At 33.8% G+C, this 22,222-nt stretch overlaps 1 protein-coding gene across 1 annotated transcript; it reads left to right on the forward strand.

Moving 5' to 3' along the window:
- The first annotated feature begins 595 nt into the window (after positions 1-595).
- Positions 596-6,568, forward strand: LOC123551783 (uncharacterized). The gene is made up of 5 exons (XM_045340977.2): positions 596-745; positions 1,290-1,355; positions 2,251-2,340; positions 3,839-3,897; positions 4,229-6,568. The coding sequence occupies exons 2-5, from the start codon at positions 1,310-1,312 to the stop codon at positions 5,348-5,350; spliced, it is 1,317 nt and encodes a 438-aa protein (XP_045196912.1). The 5' UTR covers positions 596-745; positions 1,290-1,309; the 3' UTR covers positions 5,351-6,568.
- Positions 6,569-22,222: the final 15,654 nt, after the last annotated feature.

Genomic DNA, 22,222 nt, shown 5'->3' on the forward strand with positions numbered 1-22,222 from the left:
AGTTCACAATATCAACTGAGACAATCAATTCATGTGCTATTTATATAATGCCATGCGTGATTAAGATCTCGCAAAAGTCAGTGTGCATAACAGGAATAATTTAGAATAGTTTATTTGGTGTTTGGGTCAAGGTCTTGAGGGTCATCTGTACTGCGACTGGTGATTATATTTAGAATTTTCTTCAAGTAACTACAATAAAAAATATCAAAGTGTAATAATTATTTACACATTATTGGTGCACGTACCTCATTTTGCGGTATTAGCCTGACAATCGTCGCGCCAAATCAAGATTGTTTCATATGCCACGTCTGACAAATGATAAACATTGGTTGCAATGATCGATGGTTTATTATTTATGTGGCAGGTGCTTACGTACAAGCCTAGCCTTTCTCCCAAAATAAGAAAATCGATACATTCTTTAAAAAAATCTTACAAACGTATCGACCATACCTCTGTTTGTATGAAAGATGTCGTCTTCGGAATCATTACACACAAACACAACTGTATTTGATCATGCATAAATTATTTGTTACACGTGCTTGTTGTCTTTTGTATAACACAATGTAGCGTAAGAACACATATGTTACATATTCTTACAAGCATTGACAATCAATGAATCAAAATGTCCTCTGTAAACCGATCTATGAATTGCTTACTATTATAACGGATATGAAATGATGGTAGCGGAAGTTGAAAAATAGCTTTTTTTATGCGAACACCGGGAGTAAAAGGGTTTATTTTCGAGGTAAGTTAATTTAATTTGCTTTTAATACGTTATAACTTTTTGTTTCGTTCAGTTATATGAAAGAAGTAATTATATATATTCAATCTCAGCGCTTCTTCAATTCAAACCTTCACATTAACGTTTATTTTTTATCATACATTTAGTATTTGCATTGTTTAATGTTTCATGAATAAATAATACAATTGAAACGTAATGATCCGCTAGTAAAATGGATTGATTGATATCACTGACGAAGATATCTTGGGGAGAGAGCGGATGGAGTGGGGGCGGTGTAATGGTGATTTACATAATTATTGACAATTTTGAATATCTTACAGCTGGAATATAGTTTTAAAATCTTTAAGTATCGCTCCAATGAGGGCCCTGATTGGTCTCCCTTTAAAAGTTGTAATTGAATTTTGTCTGTCTATTGTAACCAGACTCTGCTATTACGAAATTTCTTTTGCAAGCGTTTAGCAGTGTTGTTGAACATTGTTAAGATGTACAGTACATATATTCGTTGTAGGCTTCAGCCTGCTCTCTTTTTTATATTTTTACATTTTAGGGACCAGACGTGACGGCAAGATGATGAAGAATGTTTACGTCAACCGATCCCTGGTCTACGTTAAAAGTATCCTTTTTATGTTAATATGAATATGAAGTATGATACATTTGCTAAAATTGCACAAAGCCTGCAAAGCTGCATTCTTTGCATAGTTTAGACAGGACATTGTTCTGAATTATTTCATTTAATACACTCGAGTACAGGTACATTGCTTGAGACTCGGTGTAGCTACTATTTCTGGACCATATAATCTATTTAGTAATACTTTATAACAAAATTCCACTAAAGATTTAGCTAGCTGTGTTGATTTATTTTACATATATCATTACACTGTTCCTCTCATGAACAGATTCAATCAAACGTTTTTAGTCTGCCTTGTTTTGCTTGTGTTCATAGAATCATCTTCTTACAGAATTAATTATTTAAATTATTGTTTCATCAAGACATTTGCTGATATGCCTAACACCTAAGCTTAAATCATCCATCATATTAATGCAATTTTCTTTTTCCAATTAAGTGGTATTGATAATGATGAAATTTTGGATTTTCAAAATCTACCAAATATAAGGAGATGGAAATCAAGTGTACATGTATATACGTGTACATTCAATAATGTACCCACATCAATTCTTGTGCACAAAAATTGAATCATAGGCTCTATAAGGATAAAAAAGACTTTCTAGGTTCTTTGAATCTTCTGTTCTAAAAATGACCTTGGTTTGATACTTAATATTCCAAACACAAGGACTATTGTCAGCATAATTGACAAGTATTAGAATGTTAACATATAAACTGTAGCCATTGCTCTGTGATGCTCCCTCACTAGCTTTCGTCCCACACCCCAAAGGGTAGACACCTTGTGGAAGCACACAGAACGGAGAACCCTCTCGCACCACTTGAAAAAAAGTATCATCCCGAATGTAATTCGCTATAGAATTATGAGACTTTAACTTGAGTACAGAAATATTGCCCGGGAGGAAGATTACGGCCAGATATTTGCTGACGTTGATGATCTTCTGGTATATGATCGTAGATATCAAGGTTCTGTTATGTAAGATAGTTGTTACATTATTAGTATAACACCTAGAGGTTAGGAACAATGTTTTTATGATAATAACTATGCATTATTATGATTTTAATCGACGAATAAACAAATATCTATCTAAAGTTTTTTGTCAGTAGATGTAAATAACATTCAACAGGTCAAGACTTTTGTGTTTGATACCTGGAGCTATTATTGAATGATAAAGCACAGTTCTTTAAACACACGAAGTAAGATAAGACATATTTATTTTTGCTTCAGTGTAATAATATATAAAGTGAGAAATATTTAATGCCGCCTCGATATTTTTTGCAATATCTTTCGTACTACAAATTATACATTTATCAGATTTCTCGCACGATTAGGAAAATATGTCTTAAATAACATATAAAAACTGCAACTCATTCTTCTTATGAAATTATATCGTTTTGATCAATTTAAGACCACTGCCCAGCTTTAAAAATTGACGAAAATACACGTGACAGTTTTGCTTTCAAATGCTTTTAAAATAAAAGTGAAAATGTCATTTACAATGAAACTGAGTTGATGATATGGGAAAAGTTAATAAGTTAACAATAATTTAAGGTATGACGGAATAAAACATAGTTTTGTTTTTGGCCTGCAATATAACTGAATTCATTCTTTTGTTTTTAAAGACATTCTTCTGTATTTTTGTGACTTTAAAAATTGGGTCGAGGTTGTAAAATGAATTAATGTCATTTTAATTTCGTCAAAATTTTAATATGATATTTAAGACATATTGTTGTAAACATATTAGGCATTTCAAAATTATACCATTTTAAAAAAAAAGAACGATATTGCAAAATGTCAAGGGGGCATTTAAAAGTATCGTTAAGTGTATTTTTATCAAAAAACGATGAGGCAAAAACCAGTCTGCAGATAAAGTTGTAAAATTATCAAAACCCAGCAAGGGTATTGAATTAAATGCTTGTCTTTAATTTTTTATGGTTAACTTGTCACATAATAACTGATCTATTTTGCAAATTAAAAGTACCTGACGCTAGAAAATGATATTATAATATTTTCTTAAGAATCGGCTGGTCTGACTGGTAAATCGTAAACATGTCACAATCTAGTACCACTGAAAGCCTCTGACTACAAATTTGAGTCTGAGTCCTAAATTTTTTTAAGTCTGAACTGAGCTCACGAAAGTATGATTTCATTACCTCCAGTTCTACAGTCTGAGACTGAGTTTTTGAATGCTCAATGCCATTGCCTCTAGTTCTGAAATCTGAGACTGAATATATGAAAGTGTAATGTGACTGTAAATTCTCGATATTATTACAAATAACAGTACAGACATAAGTCAACAGTATCAACTACCTGGTATATCGCTATTAAAGTGTTACCTTGCAACCAAGATGTCCTTCGCATGTAGAGAGAAGGATTCACATATCCTATTTTACTTTTTACTTGAAGTCGTTGAATATGTATTATAAAACAAACATACAATATAAATATATATATATAAACGTTTAAATTGCAGATCAGCCATGGAAAGACAAAAACAGAGTCCGTACTTTTGTGAATAAGTTGCCATCTGAGGTACGTTTAAATTTGACCCCAAAACTGAGGGGAAACCTTAAGAAAATTGCCTTACAGAGAGATACAACCAGATGAAACGAATTCTGTTTGTTCTCTTTAGTATTACTATACTGTGATTTCTTCTGTAGACATCAAGTTAAAAGATGCTTTTGTTTTCTAGACATACACTATTGTCAGGTGATGAAGTAAAATAGACCTTTATTTACTTTAGATTTTAACTAGTGTCTTCTTGAATATGTAATATAACTGCCAGTATTCAAATAAAAATTACAGTGTTGAAATAATGTCATAAATACACAGACGTAGATTAAATAGCTACATGTTTTCACAGGAAGGAATTCCAAAACACAGAAGAGAATCCAACGCAGAGAGACTACGAACGGTAGAAAACACATGTAAATATCTAGGGTATAATGAAACTGGAAACGATACTGACATTCGGGCACATATGGACCCGAATAAAACAGTACTGTATTGCCGAATTAACAGATGTGGGTCCAGTTCCTCCCTTGAGGTAATGAGACAACTCTTTGGTGATTGTGATGTGAACTGCCTACTGAAAAATGGAGTCAGTGTCAAAAACAACGTAGAAAATGCGAGTGAAGTAATGGAGAAAGCATTTTCGTTTGTATTTGTCCGTGAGCCATATGGACGCTATCTGTCAACATATAGCAACACTTTCTACCTACCAAAGAAGGACTGGCTTTCTAGAGGGACGCAGTTGATACAACAAGTTCGCGAAAACCCGTCTGAATTGAGTCTGAAATACGGTCATGATTTGACTTTTGCGGAATTTATTAAGTACATAGTTGATCGATATGAAAAAGGCCAGTTTCTGGACGAGTTTTTCAGACCAATACGCCACAAATCATGTAACCCATGCACATATAAATTTGATTACATTGGTAAAGTGGAAACGTTTGAATCTGACTGGGATATCATTCTTAATGAATGGAGATCGAACGAAATAATAAGTGATTATCCCTCTGACATAGTCAAAAAATTTAGATTAGTAACATTTAATGGCCCGTTGAATCATTTATTTGTAACTATAGGTTTACTGAAGACTTCAGGAATCCCTGTCCATTCCCTGTTTGTAAGAACGTGGACTTACTTTCAAATGATTGGTGTAATTTCTAAACATGTCCCAATACCTTACCTTAAAGAAGAAATAGGTAAAATAAATCTAGCCGATTTCAAGAAAACGTTATTGAATGCGATAGAGTTGACAGAGGCCGAAAGACGAGATATTTCAACTCAAAAAATTGAAGCAATGCGCCAGATTTATCTAACAGTTCCGATGGATTACATGGAAAAACTCAGCAAGATGGTACGGGAGGACTGTCTACTCTACGGCTACGATGAAAGACCGGCTTTTTTGTTTGACAGATCAAATAACAGATACAATGAAAGTGGACGTGATTTCGATTACTTTAAAGCATTGCAAGTATAAACGTGTCAAAGAAACCGTAATTAGCCGAGGAAGTTGGCTGGAAAAGGGAGTGGAAATCGATTCTCCACTGTAGGTGTTTCCATTTTGTCTCGGGTTTGACCAATTGAAATGCAATCCGTTTTCTCTCAATCAAATGTTTATTCTGAACGTTATTGGAGATAACTTTCATACGAATCAACATAGAAAATGCTGTAGTATAGAAAAAGTTAATTATACTATGTTGCAAACTTGATGTGGTTAATCAGACAGAATTTCTAACAATTGGACTTGAATGATTTATGGGAACAGCTGCTTCAGAAAAAAACTAAAACAACATATGGTTGTTTAAAATGTATATTGTAAGAAATACAAGAATCAACAGTAGTATTTTCAAAGAACTTAAAAAGGCAAAATAATTCTAAAAGATCTAGCCGACGGAATATAATTTTAAAAACTACAGAAAACTAATTATATGCGCATATTGCAGGAGATGGTAATGAAGGTGAATTTTAGAAAAGGAGACGAAATTTTATTTATACAACTTAATTTTTCCTGAAAGTGAATCATTGTAGATATGTTCTTATATTGAAAAAATTGTCTTCCATAGCCCATTTTTCAAATATGTTTATTCTATTCAAGTAATTATTTCTGTACTTAAACTGTATGTGTAGTGATCACTTTTGAAAAGTAGTTATTATGTACGTACCGGCTTTTGTATTCATGCACACGTGTACCTACGGATGGATGGATGGTGAACGAATGTGTGTATGTATGTATATATGTATGTATGTATGTTTGCCTGTATCTGCAAGTGTGTGCATGCTGGAAAAATACTTAATTTATGTACATGCACATTGCATATTTAGACTAGAGACGTTACTGTTGTATAGTAAAATTGCTTTATCAGAATAATATTATATTCATGACAGAAAGAATCATTTAGAATGGTCATTATTCTGTGTGAACAGAAGATCCACCCATAATTCATAATACAGAATCCAGCATGACTTGTTACATTAAATATTCCAATATTACCATTTTGCCACATTACCGAAGAACTCTTAGAAATTAAAAACCTGCCTACAACACGTACTATTAGATACGTTGTCAGACAACGTTTTGACTCATTCATTGAATATACGCCAGTCATGTTAATGCGTTGTGAATCTGTGAAATAGATGTTATATTTTGTATTTTGTGGTGTTTTTTGTGTTTTAGAATTAAAAATTATGTTTGGTCTCTTAGTCTTTGTAAATGAAATCAGATCCCAGTCTGAAAGTGAAACGCCTCTTGTTGAATAACATATAACACTGGTACATTTACCTACTGTCAACAGAAAGGAAAAGAACAAAAGAGTTTGAAGATAATTAAAATGTTATATTCAGCCCCACCATCGTAGTAATAAGTACTTTATCTTACTTTTACCTAATGTCATTGAAAAGGAACATAATAAAACAGTAAAAATTTGAAAAGCATGTCAAAAATTGAGGGTCATGATTCATCTTGCTGAACTCAACAGTATCTTGTGTTTCTGAGTTTTAAGCAGTACTCGTGGAAATATTTCTCAGACAGATTAGTTTGAATACACAACAACAAATACCTTTTTATCTCAAAAGAATGCGCGATTAGATTTTAAAAAACTTAATAGACTTCCGCTTAAACCGGAGCTAGTGGATGTAAGAGGTATTGCACATTTCTTGATATCTTACGAATATGCAGACACAATCAATGCGAGTCTGCTATCCTTTTGATTTGTTTCGTTTTATACTCCGAAGGAATTTTCCGAAAAAAAAAAAAAGAACTATCAAAACATCAGTTTTTAAATGCCGCGTGGCGGCCGTTAAAAGTCACATTGTACATAGTCTCGGTTGTTATCATTATGTTTTCGTCCTTTGGAATTGTCCGTATAATTTGTATATTTGATGTTTTAATGACGTAACACTTAAGTACAGACAGTGGTTGACTCCATAGCCATTCTATCATTGCAATAATTATAGTTAAATTGATGTTTATAATAAGAATTCGGTTCTTGATGGTTGGTTGGGGTTAATTACTAACATAGCTTGATTCTAGTATCGCGTATAATAATATATTCAATAGTAAAAGGGAACCAACAATTTGTAAGTGCAAGTGCTCATTGTGAAAAACTATGTACAAATTCTGACCGATGAGAAATAACTTTTTTTTAAATCAGAGTGCACTGCGTAGATAGCACAGGAGTGCTAGAGTATAAATAGTACAGAGAATTTATTGGAGCGGACACAGTGGTCCAGTGGTAACACTGTCTTACCACAAAACCAGGGGTCGTGAGTTCAAGCCTTGGTTTTCCAAGTAAAAGTTACCAAAATTGGGATAAGAGGTCAATGTATGGTTACTTTTCACCTGGCATGCTAAAGAACAAGGGAAGCTTTTATGACTGGAGCGTCTTCTGTTCTGTATCTTGCAGTATCCTCCCACTAACATAACTAACACTCTTTTGGAGGAGCCGCCCTTATGGGTTACCGGCGGTGACTATAAATAAGCCTACAAATAATCAAACGGTATATTCATTCTGTATCAAGTGATTAATGTAAACATATCGAAGATTCAACGAATAATCTAGCCCCGTACCTTGATAGAAAACCTATTGCAGATACCCTGTCAGGTCGGAAAAGAAGCTTGTCCTTCAAAGACCAAAGGAGAGTTGCAGTTTTGGAATATACCTTTAAGGCAGCGAAATACTGTAGACGATAGAATATATAGGCTTAATATCGGAAAGCTAGACAAAGACACACAATTTGGTATGAGGCTGTAAAAGAGACGAGGTTCAGTGTTATTAGCAAAGTACTGTGAGGGCATCGTGGTTTTACCTTGCTATATATTTGATAGCATACTGGCGCTGAGCATCAAGGAGTCAGGGTAAATATATTGAATTACAGCATCAGTTAAGAAAATACAGGTCAAGTATAATACTTCCAACCAGTAGGAGTTAGAGCTGAATATCATTAGTTCAAACAACGAGTGATTTGCCTGATCCCTGTAATTACTGACCTCAAAATTTAAATAATTAACAAATCATAGGTATACGAATAATCTAGGTGATGTAACCAGAGAACATTGTTATATAAAGGGTGTGTAAAATGTTCGTTCCTATTTTCACCATAGGCTTCATTTTCAAATGAGTAGGCAAGTGCCGCTGTAATTCAAAGATTCAAACAAGAACACATATCAGTTAAAGAAAATTAAATAAAAATATTATAATTTCCGGACAAACTGGATTCTTTGTCTATAAAACATTATATGTTTTGAAATCACACAACTTCAAACAGGCAAATATTTTCACTGCCCCCATCCATTTAATTATACAGTTTACATTATACTAGTCACTTAAATAAATTCATGATTCTGGCTTACAGGTATGTTCATCCGAAAGTGAAAAAGTTCAATCGACATCAGTGACGAAATTTTAAAGCTAGCCTGTAAAATATTCAACAGCTTGATTTTGTCCGAAATGGCTTTATCCAAACGTGGCACACTTTTTAAATGTGAAATCTAGCTTACGGTCCACATGCCAAATTGTATTTGATGATATTCTCGTATACCAAACAGGTTTTACAGTATAAATACAAGACGTGCAACAGAATCCGTTCGACACTATTCAGTTTATTAGGGTAACAAAACGAATAGGAACGAATTTACTACACACCCTTTATAAGATTTATAGGTCTCATTAGCTCTTTTCAATAAAAGACATTCAACATAGTTTGTCAGCTAGTCCAAGTCATAGTCGCCTTAGCGATTAGACGCATTATATTGCTAAAGATATAAAACGCGTAAGCACTTCCCTGGGTCATATAATCAATACAGGGATCATGGAGTCAATTAAATGATATTACAAGTAGGCTTCTTTTAAAAAAGAAACATAGGAGAGGTCCAGTGTTGTTCCTTTTAAAGTTATATCAGAGACATAGATAACAATTGTTATCTGATTGTTATCTGGTTATATGATAGGTTTTGCTATAGACGAAAAACAGTTTCCTTGTTGCAGGTCACTGTGACCTATTTGGGGTCATAGTCACTGTGACCATAAGCTGATGACCTCAAAATCCATAAGTCATCTTCAGGTTATGATCAACTTCCGCCAGTCCGAGGACTGTAAGCCCAAGCATTTCCTAGTTACTGAATTTCATTTAAAAAGGTTCAAATCCTACCACTGCAATAATTGTACACTGAACTTGGCCCTGGTGAAAGCTGCCAAATTAGCATCTTACCATTTTTTGCGAGAACCTCACCTGCTAGGCTTGTTTGTCAACGAGCCCAAGAGAATAGCTTCCGAGAAGCTTTAGAAAAGCTTAGAAGAAAATCCCAATCAAACGGACGTCTGCCGGAAGTGAAAAAATATATCATTCTCCTTTTAAAATGATTTTTTTTCAGATATTTTTATTGTTATTGTAATGTGCTATTTGAAATTCTAAACATTTTATTTGTTCTAGTTTATTACTCAGTTTGTCGAATTGTCGCCTTGTTTTGTTCACGTGATTAACATCTTTGACTATCAGAAGCTTGGAAGAACTCTTCTTATTCCGGCAGATCTTCCAAACGGGGCAAACGAACCCGCCAGTTAAACTATAAATTCATTTAATTGAACGAAATACATTTTAACGTGATTCATTTCATATGCATATCTTTGAATACTGCGAACAAAGAATAGTAACAATATATCTATATATATTTTTGTTAATAACTGAACCGTTTCCAACATTTGTAACAATAGTATTACACTATATTTCTTTATTTTAAACGAACAATTATTTTCGTCTTAGAGGATTTCAAAACTTGCTTGTGCGCAAGCGCATTGGGCCATTTTAGACTGGCTACCGTAATTTGCGCTAGAAAGTGAAATCTAACGCCGTAAAATTAGTAGATTGGTCTAAATTATCCTTGTTTTAAAGCCAACACTATGGAGAGGTCTTGATAGACCTCTCCAATAATAGAGTTCCGCCTAAACCGGTGTTAAGTGGGAGGTATCATACATTCCTTAAATTGTCTGTCATGAATAAACTCTATAAAAAGCGAGCTTGCTATTACAATTCTTTGCTGCAATATGTGCATCACAAGACTGTTCTCGTGTACATACATTACAAAATAGTAAAATGTAATAATGTACATCGCATTGGAAAGGTCACGATACTGGGGAGTTAAAAGGCTTCTTGCTAGCCTACCACAAACTGATCTTAGATTCAGTTTGCTGGAGCAGACAGTGTAATTAACTTGCGAAATGAACTAAGATCTATCGGTGGTGACAAAGCCCCAAATTATATGCAGAACTAAACATAGTCCAAATGTGCTGACGACATTAATTTTGTATACCGCTTGTAAGAATTAAACCATACTCAGCAATACTTCATGTTTGACAAGCTGTCTTCATTTCGATTTTTTACAGACAATCTGTTATAAATCTTAATGGAATATTTGCACTTTAGGTTCTCTGCGAAAGAAAGTTAAAAATTCCAGATGTGATCGAGATCTATAAAAGTCAGTGTCCTTGATATGTTTTATTGATTACAGTGATGAGAAAACCACTTCGATTAACATGTAATCTTGATACAATGAAGAAATGATATGATTACTCTAAACTTCTTAGCTCTGCTAAAGCAACACTGGGACAATGCATCTTTAAATTTACTTGGGGGTAGATTTTTGAAATTTTACAAACTTTAGCAGTATGCTATAACACATCATAATGCAATTATAAATGACATTCATTTTATGACCTTAACAATTTTTGCCAAAAAATGTCAGGAAAAACATAAAGCTTAATTCATTTATGAACGAAATATATGATAAATGATAAAATACGGTCTCCGAGGATGGCAGAAGGTATTTTTAAAAAATCAAATATCTTTAATTATGTTGGTTTTGTTTTACCAAACTGTATTTTTCCATTATAAAACCAGACAAAATCAAATTTTTGTTTTAGATATTTTACTTTCCTTTTGCCTTAAAATATTGCTTCCGTGCTAACTGAAATATTACAACAAACAGTTTACAATTAATATCAAATTTGCTTTTTAAAAATGGCTTAAAAAGGACTGAAATTTAATATGAAAAATACCATATCGATTGTTTACTATTTATTAAAAACTAATCAAGCTATTTAGAAAATGTTTCAAAACGTTTCTGCCATCAATGTTCTCTAAAATGGCTTATTTAACTACTTGTAGAGAAATCAAAGGGAACAACTTCCTACTGGAAAAGATGGATCAAACAGAAAAAACATATGTTTACGTATTTCAAATATTTTTTTCCAAAATTCAAACTTTGCAAATGAATAATATTAGTCTTTAGAATATCTTTGGATTTGAATTTAATTCAGATAAAATCTGTTAAAAGATCCTTTGGAATCGTAGAACGGAACCAAGCTAAATTAAAGCAGATTCATTCTGTTCAAGGGAGGTAATCAGTTTGTGCAACACCCATCACATCCCATAGCACTAGCTTATTTGTAAAAATGATCATTCTTCATGATCCCAAAGGAACAGAAACTGTAAAAATACGGGGAGACTTTTTTCAACCGCCACAGCGAAGAAACACTCAAGGGGCAAAGGGAAGTTCAATTACCTGCGTCAAAGAAACAAATAGGTAATAAATAGAATTGTAAGCGGAACATGTAAGCTTAAACATTTTTAGGAAGACAATGGACGGGAAAACGTTAATGACAATGTCAGTTTTACGTTCAGACAATAGAGTGACACGTGTAAACAAACGATTTTGTGTCATAGGAACCAACATTTTTTGTAAAGAAAACAAACTGTAAATTGATGAAAACAGCTGTTCCGTGCTAATACATTACACAAATCTACTCCATTGAAACAATATTAAGGTCCGAAAAGACGTTGCTTCTCAAATTGAATATTCTTCAAGCATTCACTGAAAACAAAATCATATTTTTCCAGTCAAGCACGTAAATATAGAACAACTAATTTCATGTGGGCGCTAGGGGCTATATATAGAAATAAGTAACTGAGAACCTGGAAATGGTGTTCTATTATAGAATTCAGATTAACAGGGTCTTTTATTTGATCGTTTTATATAGATCTAAAAGTTTATAAAAATTCATTTATTTACTCTATCTTAATCGATAGATTCACGGTTAGTGGTATGATTGCATGCCACAATTGTGTTTAGTCCTCCATCTATTTATCAATGTTACCGACTGTTTCAAGGCGGAGCTCTTTTTGTTTCTCAAAGAGAAAAAAACTGTATGTCATGTCCATAAGAAGCTGGTTATTTCACTTTAAAATTTAGTGTCCCTCTTCTGATATGTCAAAGCATGCAGTGAATGCGTGACTGCATTAAATTCACAGAAAATCAATGGATATGTAACAGTCGTTGCATTGTATAGGTACAGTCTACCCGATATATACATTCCGGCAATTGTCAGGGAAAGGAAACAGTGTAGTTTGTTTCTTCGTACCTTTATCTTCCTATTTTCAACAGTTTTCCCCATTGATACTACGTGAGTTATTTCAGAATAGAACTCTGACGCTTAAGTACTTTTGCGGTTACGAAAATACGTAAATAATGCGAATGTTTACAATACTAGTAGTACATTATCAATGATAACGAAACGTTTTACAGATATTTAATTCTATCCCTACCATATTAAAATCGGGTTGATTACGTGATAGTACATCACACTTACTGTTCATATTTTTGCGAAACCACTTCAGTTAAATCTTTATGCATATTTTGATAAACCCCTTGATACTTAAAATTCTAGGTATGTTTTTAACTCTTACTAAATATTAAAGGTCAAGATGACTTTTAGATCAGCTGGGCAAAGTCTGTTATTTCATAACCAATATTGTCAATGGTAAGGCATTGTACATTTTCATTAAAACTTAAATTTTGTTTTTAATTTTGATTGAATAATATATGAAATTATTGAAATAAGTTCAAATAACTCTTATAATTTCTGAAGTTCCTGCACAAACAATATTGTATACAGATATTTAACACAATGAACCTTTGAATGACTGCTCGTTCAACTGCAACCTCGTTCACAATTATAAGATATCAAAATAAAGGCAAGAAACCCAAGAAGAACGTTCAATGGATCGAGTAGGTAGCCTAGTGAGAGAGTACTCATTTCGACTTCAGGTGGTTGTGGTCTGTCTCTCTGATCACACCATTCCAAAGACATGGAAATGGTAGCAACAACTCACTTGTTGTGCACCCAGTTTAAATGGCGAAACTGGCTTCTTTTTTTCTCATAAACTTGAGAGAATGGACAACACACAAAATGATAAAAAGAAAATAGGTGTCAAGAAATTGTTTTCGATTGACCTACAATAAAATATAAACTTAAATGACTACACAACTAAAACCGAGTTAAAGATGGCACTGTACCCATTTAAGACAAACTGACAGAAAAAGAAATAATTGAAACTAATTCAAAGTTTCATTGATAACAGTTTTTTTCCAAATTCTGAAACTTTTTCCAAGAAACAAACAATAAATGTCCAGCCTTTCGTGATATTCACCATCTGTTGGAACTTTTGAAACAAGCATTGATCTTTTATATGTTAAGAAAACCAGAGTCAATACTCTTTTTCCTTTCATTGTCTAGCAAAAACTTTCTTTTTACCTGGTCAATGTTAAGGTGACGTTGCTGTTTTTAAGAAACAGTAACCATGGATAGATATATGCGGAGGAAATTATTTGTTATAGCAATTATGGCCATTGTTGGCTACATCACAGTCTATCATGTAATTCTTCCCGGAAGAGGTAAGCTTACACACTACCTTTTATTCTAAACTAACATTTAGATATTGGAATATAATTCAAATCTTTATAAATCTTTCCTTATATGAAAACGTTCAACCTTTCTGAAATTATTCGCAAGAACCCACTTAAAATGAGATATATTTTGATTACATTAAGCGGACAACGAGATGAGATGGCGTTCCGTGAAAAACATATACAGCTGAAACTCGATATCTCAAAATTCCGGTTATGTAGATGACATTTCATTTTCAAGTGCCATCCCGAAAACACCATTTCAAAAATTTAAACGCTCGATCCCTTGGAATGCGAGAAAACGAGTTCCAACTGTACTTAGGTTCTGAAACATCAGCAGACTGACTGTGTAAACACCATATAATCAATGACAGTCCCGGATACTTTTAATCTTTATTTAAGTACATTTTATAACAGATTCAATTCTATACATGTCAAACATTCTTTCTAGCAGGTTTTCTTTTCGAACTATGGTATGTAGTAACTGTGCTCTTCAGTTAAAATACAAAAAAAAAAATCAACATTATGTTGAATACATCCCAGTTTATAGAGTCTCAATTCTAATTAGAACGGAAATATTGTTTTATGCATATATCAAGGATATGACCTTTACATAATCTTTTTAAATAGTCTGGCGGGCCTATGAATTGGAAAGGTTGTACCAAATTCCCCATAACTATGCCCCCTACTCTGAACATACATAAACAGACCTTTCTTAATTAACTTACAATGCAAATTCAACTGGTTACTTGCTCATATTATTTTTTGTATGTACTTGATATGTATGATAGTGTCATTGAAGAATATTTATTAGTCTTTTCCTTGATGCATGCCTCCTAATATGGCTTACTTTTGCAAAAACTAATTATTTGCATTGTTTTTAATACAACAAATGGCCGTTGTTCTTTTGTATATATGATTGGTGCAAAGAAATTTCAGTAATCTTTATTTTTATTTTTTTTGTCAGTGGACCTATTAAAGAACTTATGCCAGAACAGAATGGCCGAAGCACCGAGGACTGATACGCAGGTAAAGTGGTCTTAATAACTTTTTCCAGTATCTATAGGTTTCAACAATTTAAATTTTAAAATGCAATGGACAAAGATACAATACTTGCAGGTGACTGTAAGGTAAAATATTTCAATGGAAAAGTTGCTCGTGTTAAGCCATTAGAAATTCATTATATCAGGTAATGTAGTGTAATGTAATTCATATTTGTAATGCTGACATCGATTTTTACGTTATGTCTGTTCGAGAGTAAACAATACCACCACAATGCGTTATTTTTAGAACTTTATAAAGAGCTGAAAACTTGATCAAATCTAAAGCTAGATATTGATAAGTTTATTATTAAAATTTTATTTTCATTTCCCTGGCAATATTCAACATTTGCTGATATTACAGGGGGCGTCTGGCACAACACCACAGCCAGGCGAATCAGGTGGACAAGAGTACTTCACACTAGCTCCGAAAAATCAGACAAAAGATCGAGTCTATGAGCTGATGTTAGGTGGCGGCGAATAAAAGTTAGTTTGTGTTTTTATTTGTTTATAGCCTGTTCATTTAGCTTCCATCAATAATTATTGAATCTGAAATGTAAGTTAGCATCCTTAAAATATTTGAAGAACTTATTCATCGGTAAAATTTCAATTGTTTAAAATCTTTAGAATGAAACGATTAAAAACAAATCTGATAAAGACATTTGTGAAAGCCTATGAAATTATAAAACGGCACCGTTACTGATTGCTAAAGATGTTTTCGATGAAATATACATGGAAGATAATTCATGAGTTCATTTGATTAAGTACTAGAAATAATTCGCGTATTAGGTCTTTCTTACGGAGTTTCAGATTAAAACTGGTCGCATCGAAGAGAAATAACGGAAATAATTGCTGAAAGTCATTCGTTGTTGGCGGTTGCTTATTTCCACATGATGTTATTGTAATAATACCGCTATTCTCTTTCAGTCAAAATGGCATGTAAGCTATTGGTCGTCGCGTGATTTACAAAACTATATAGAATCAACAGTTACATCAATTCAGGAAAACAGTTCCAGCAAATTCATGGTGTACACCTCAACAAACATGCGTTCAGTTTAATTTCATCAAAATCTTAATAATATCGAGAGGTATAAACATACTGATTTTTGTTTATAATGAAATACCCAGATACCATTTAAGTCTCTTATATCGAGCAATATGTATCCGCTAACTTTGGCAGACATCTTCATACATTTTTACCGTTTCCGTGGCAAGTGAACAGATGTGTAGTTTGTTATAAAAACCGGACACTTGAATGTTGTTTTCTGTCTCTGTTTTATGCATGTTACTGCAGTTTTTTTTTTATTTTATTGATCATGAAAATATGTTGCACATCAGAAAAAGTTAACCAATGTAAAAAAGATGATGATCCCACTGCTGACAGATTATGTTTATATGTATATATGTATATTGCTTCCATCTGTAACATACGTCATTGCTGATATTTTGATACATATTGCAGAGCATGCTCTTCGCTCGAAAAGCCAAATATATTTAGACTTACTAATAATCTTGTAATTGATATTGTCAATTTAAATGTATGCGATTTTACATATTTTATTCTTGTTTTCGAAAATTTGCAATTGTTTTGAGTTCATTAATTAGATGTCTGTTATACACTGAATATTATATTATTCAGATGTATCAGGTATAGGTGATTGTCAATATTGTGCATGAGAATGATGCTAATTGTTTGTATGTGTTGTATATACATAATCAGTAATTCGTCGTGTTTGTAAATCGTGTTGTTGTTCTTTCATTCATTTATCATTGTTTCAGATAATCACTGTAGTCATGTCTATCTTACAGTTTATGCGAACCGCCTTCAGTCTCATGCCATTTGCTTTTATTTCAGAGAAAGATTTGACATAAGATATTGTAAATAAAATACTAGTATAAAAATATTTTGATCAAAGGACTTTAGGAAATACTGACCTGTTTTGAAACTCAAAGTTTAAAACATTTTTCATTATCATGTAACACTGTGACGGAAATACACTGCATTTAAGAAGAAGTTTGCAACATAATCCAAAACAATCAACTTGAATCAGTTTAGTAATTTTGTTATATTTTATGGTCCTTTGGGATCATATATTAAACATATATGTAATGGACTTCCGCTAAAGCCGGTGCTAGGGGCCGTGAGAGGTGTTGCACATTTCATTACCTCTTATGAACAGACTCAATCAAATTGAGTCTGCTATTATTCTTCTTGGTTGCATTCTTTGCTTCCAAAGGATCTTTTACAGATTTTATTGAACATGTAAAACATTTGCTACACAAAGGAAGCTTATCTCTTTCTAGTCTGGCTACCGACTAGATAATCTTTTTTGAAATCATTTCTCTAATACATTCTAACCGATCTTTCTTGGTTGTTATTATCTTCTAATGTTTTGAGAAGAAAAATGACATAATTGTACAAAATTTGAAAAGTCTCAGGAATAATCTACTGTGAACAAAACATACGGTCTGAACACAGACTAGTCCATTTCACGCAAAGCAGTATAGGTCAAATTACATGCATTTAATTGCTGATTCAACACCGTCAATTATTTTTCGAAATGGGCTTCATGACGATTAAATAAATATTGTTGCGGTTAGAGTATTGCTATAGAGCAACCATTCTATCGATAAATGATAAATTAAAAAAATATTTCGAGAACAGCCATTACTAAGAAACTGTAGAAATGATTTGACCTGAAATTCCAACGCTTTACTAACAACCGTATAATTGAGAATTCCAAAGGAAAAAAGACTTTTAGTACTAAAAGAGCAATCATTTACAAGAGTTAACACTTTTATAGTCTAGAACAATAAAACAAATTTTAATCCGATTTTTTCAAGTACATATAAAGAAGGTTATAAATTCAATGGGAAAACGCAGAATCCTTTTACTGTTACCGTATAGCAGTGTATATATGTGTTCGTGATTAAATATACATACAAAAGTATATAAAGTAAAATATGGACAACGTAGTCGTAACGAACAGCTAAATAAACACAGTTTGGACCGCCTTTGAATGGTTAGTGGTAAAATACCACTGGGGAGTTTAAACCAGTTGCTTGTGTGCAAACTGTCACTATTCGTACCACGACTAATTGTCATTTAAATATTGGTAGAAGTGGCCGAATAGTGAGAGGTGAGTTTGACACACAGGACGATATTAAGATACCGCAAATAATCAAACAGCAATAACTCTCACAAACATAACATGTCATTGAATACAATCTACAGATTATGTCGTGACATCAAGTAAATTTCAATGATTAGTTTAACACCCAGGAATAAATGGGTATCATTCAGAGTGCGTAAATGACACACATTAATGTTTAAACTGTACTGAAAGGAACACCATCTCTCGATAAACGATGACTGGGAAGTTGGACGTGCAAAATGAGATAGGGTCTAATAAATAATGAGACTTTTAAAGGATAAAATGGAAGGCCTAGTTCACTAAGATCAAAAATTAGGAGCACAAGATTGTGGTTTCAGACGAAAAGCAGATAAATTGATGGACGGACAAGTTTAATGTACACCCCTTCTACTTCATGTGGTGTTGTATAAAAACATACTTCACTGTACCGTGTTTCGTATTCTTGCCAAAATTTAAACATCATTCTATATTTCTCCAGTGAAGTAGCGGGAAATACTTAAGAAATGAAATATTTTTCGGAGTTCATGTGAAATGAACGACAAAATAGGATCGTCAAAATGAACGACAGAATAGGGTCGTAAAATTAAACATTTAACGATCCTATTCTGTCGTTCTTTTCGTATTACTGAGCGGATACGATTTTCAGACTCGAGGGCATTGCTACATTCCCTTTTGATCAGCCGACTCAGTAAACAAAAGGGGTCATCTACTGACGACAAGCAATATTCCAGGTAGTTGCTATTGTGAGATTAAGCGATCGGAAACGAAATGGTTTACCAACCGACACACCAACTGATCGACTTGCCGACAATGAGCAAAACAATGAACCCTTTTTCGAAGGGGGAAGTGGGAGGTGGTTAATAAAAAAGTGAAATCACTGCCATACAAAACTTTAGTGAGACCTCAACAAGAATATGCCTCATATGTATGGTCATAACAAACACAGGTCAACAGACACAATCTGGAAATAGCAGCTTTTTCTCCTTTCATGAATAATAATCTCACAATAGCAAAAACCTGGAATATAGCTTTTCGTCAGTAGATGACCCATTTGTTTACTGAGTCGGTTGATCAAAAGTGAATGTAGCAATGTCCTCGAGACTGAAAATCGTATCCGCTCAGTAACTCAGTAAAAATCCATTGGTTTACAGTAATTAAACTTCAAATAATAATTAGTTTTAATCAGTAAATGCCCTTCATTGTGTAAGGATCGGTATGCAAAAGGTCAAGATCACAGTAATCTCGAGACTGAAAACAGATGTCACTCCATTACTAAAGGGACGTGATGGTTTATAGTCGTAAAATTTCATAGAATGACTGTCTGTTGTTTGTAGATTAGCCTTATTGTTTTGAGCGTCAGTATGTCAAAGGTCAAGGTGACACTCGCGACTGATAAAGGTTTCTGTTTAGTATCTTAAGAACCGTTTGGCTTATTGCCATTCAACTTAATAGGATGGTTGCCTGTGGTATGACTTTATTGTCATTTGGGTCAATGACATTGGTAGCTTATATGGTATTGCGGGTATTGTGACGGATCTTGCATTTTCTTGGAGTAGTTTCCATATCGTATCATCTTTTCTAACCTAAAAAGATCATTTTGGGAAATCTGCGCAGTATCAGTGGAATGTTACAAGTAGTAGATGGCAGTATCATCTAAGAATAATTGAACCTTCGACTTGATGTGTCGGTGGACTTATTTAAATGAAATAGGAAGAAGAGGGACCCAATGACAGATCCTTTGTGGACGCATGGTATGACATCTGACTTGATCAGAGGCGATACTGTCAACAAATACTGGCTGAATCTGTTGTAGAAGAATGACATTTACTGTTTGAAAGGTAAAGAGCACGAAAATTGTTAGAAACAAGGCAGTCGGAAAGACAGCTAAATCCCCCGCCACTGCTATGGATAGTGAAAGGGTAAAACCTTTTATTTTAGCTGTGACCTTGACCTTGAACTGACATGGCTGACTCATGAATTCTGCACAACGTCTTGATGAGGTGATCGTTTGACCAAAGTTTCATGAAAATCCTTCAAGGGGTTTAGGAGATACAGAGCTGAAACCTTTTACCTTCAGTTGTGACCTTGACCTTGAGTTGACATGGCTGACTCATGAGTTCTTGATGAGGTGATCATTGACCCAAGTTTGATGAAAATCCTTCAAGGGGTTAAGGAGATACAGAGTGGACACCAAATGGAAGGCTCAAACCTTCGACCCTTAGTTGTGACCTTGACCTTGAGCTGGCATGGTTGACTCATAATTTCTGCACATCGTTCTGATGAGGTAATCATTTGACCCAAGTTTTATAAAATTCCTTCAAGGGGTTTAGGAGATATAGAGCGGACATGAAATGGAAGGCTCAAACCTTTGACCTTCAGTTGTGACCTTGACCTTGAGCCGACATGGCTGACTCATAAGTTCTGCACATCGCCTTGATGAGGTGATCATTTGACCAAAGTTTGATGAAAATCCTTCAAGGGGTTTAGGAGATATAGAGCAGACACAAAATGGAAGGCTCAAACCTTTGACCCTAAGTTGTGACCTTGACCTTGAGCCGGCATGACTGACTCATGGGTTCTGCACATCATCTTGATAAGGTGATCATTTGACCCGAGTTTTATAAAATTCCTTCAAGGGGTTTAAGAGATATAGAGCTGACACAAAATGGAAGGCTCAAACCTTTGACCTTGAGTTGTGACCTTGACCTTGAGCCGGCATGGCTGACTCATGGGTTCTGCACATCATCTTGATGAGGTGATCATTTGACCCAAGTTTTATAAAATTCCTTCAAGGGGTTTAGGAGATATAGAGCGTACATAAAATGGCAGGCTCAAACCTTTGACCTTGAGTTGTGACCTTGACCTTGAACCGACAAGGCTGACTCATGGGTTCTGCACATCGTCTTGATGAGGTGATCATTTGACCCAAGTTTTATGAAAATCTTTCAAGGGGTTTAGGAGATATGGACCGGACACGATTTTGTTACGGACGGAAGGACGGACGGAGACCATTCCTATAATCCCTCCGCCACGGCGGGGGATGAATAAAATTATCTTTTCATTGACATGAAAGACTAAATCTAGGAAAAAATTAAAACAATGTGCACAAAGTAGGGTTATGGTATAATATGTACAGCGGCTTTTTTTCTGGACTTGTGCCGTTGATCAGGACTGAAAAGTAAGTCAAAAGACTGTCGTAAAAAGTTCTTCTAATAACCTTTATGTTGCAGGTGAGAGATTTCTATGGAAGTTTCATTTCTTGTTTCCGCTATCATTAAAAAAAAAACAGCACATGACACTCAAATCTGAACATACATCTTGAAAGAGAGAGGCTGCTTGGTTCGTAACAGAAAAAAAATCTGAGGAAAGAAATACTTAATCAGTTGACTTTTAAAACTTCCAGCTAGTGTTTTGCCACTGACCAATCCACGGCGGCGCCAACCTGTTTCATTTTTTTTTCATTCTTTGATTTTACCTTGTTTTCTAATGTTTATTATTTCGTCTATGCATTATTGTGTAACTTTCAACCATATATTCATACATACCTACACATCTTTATGGCGTCGTTTATTGTGTGTGTTTATTTTGGGGTGTGGTGGGTGGGGCTGCCTTTTTGGAATTGCCTAAACCTTTTGGATCTTTGTTTTTGAGATATGTAAGTAAAACTTTCATTTAGGGTTTGTCCTAATAATATTTAAAAAAATATGTTGTTGGAGATTATAACAGGAATTACTATTGACACACTATTTATTTTGTCTGCCACAGAACTATTACAAATATTTTATAAATATGAATATTTGGTGAGTAAAGTGTTTGATAAACAAAATTTCTTTACGAGAGAAAAAAAAAGTGTATATGAAATCGTTTTTTGGACGTCTTTGTCGATTTATTATGAACTGTATTAACGTTACTCATCA

Source organism: Mercenaria mercenaria, chromosome 4, assembly GCF_021730395.1.
Source record: "Mercenaria mercenaria strain notata chromosome 4, MADL_Memer_1, whole genome shotgun sequence".
Lineage (NCBI taxonomy): Eukaryota > Metazoa > Mollusca > Bivalvia > Venerida > Veneridae > Mercenaria > Mercenaria mercenaria.

Coding starts and splice junctions, on each gene's coding strand:
- LOC123551783 (XM_045340977.2), top strand. CDS start 1,310: ATGATGAAGAATGTTTACGTCAACCGATCCCTGGTCTACGTTAAAA. Junction 1,356..2,250: donor ATCCCTGGTCTACGTTAAAA/GTATCCTTTTTA, acceptor ACTTGAGTACAG/AAATATTGCCCGGGAGGAAG. Junction 3,898..4,228: donor TGAATAAGTTGCCATCTGAG/GTACGTTTAAAT, acceptor ATGTTTTCACAG/GAAGGAATTCCAAAACACAG.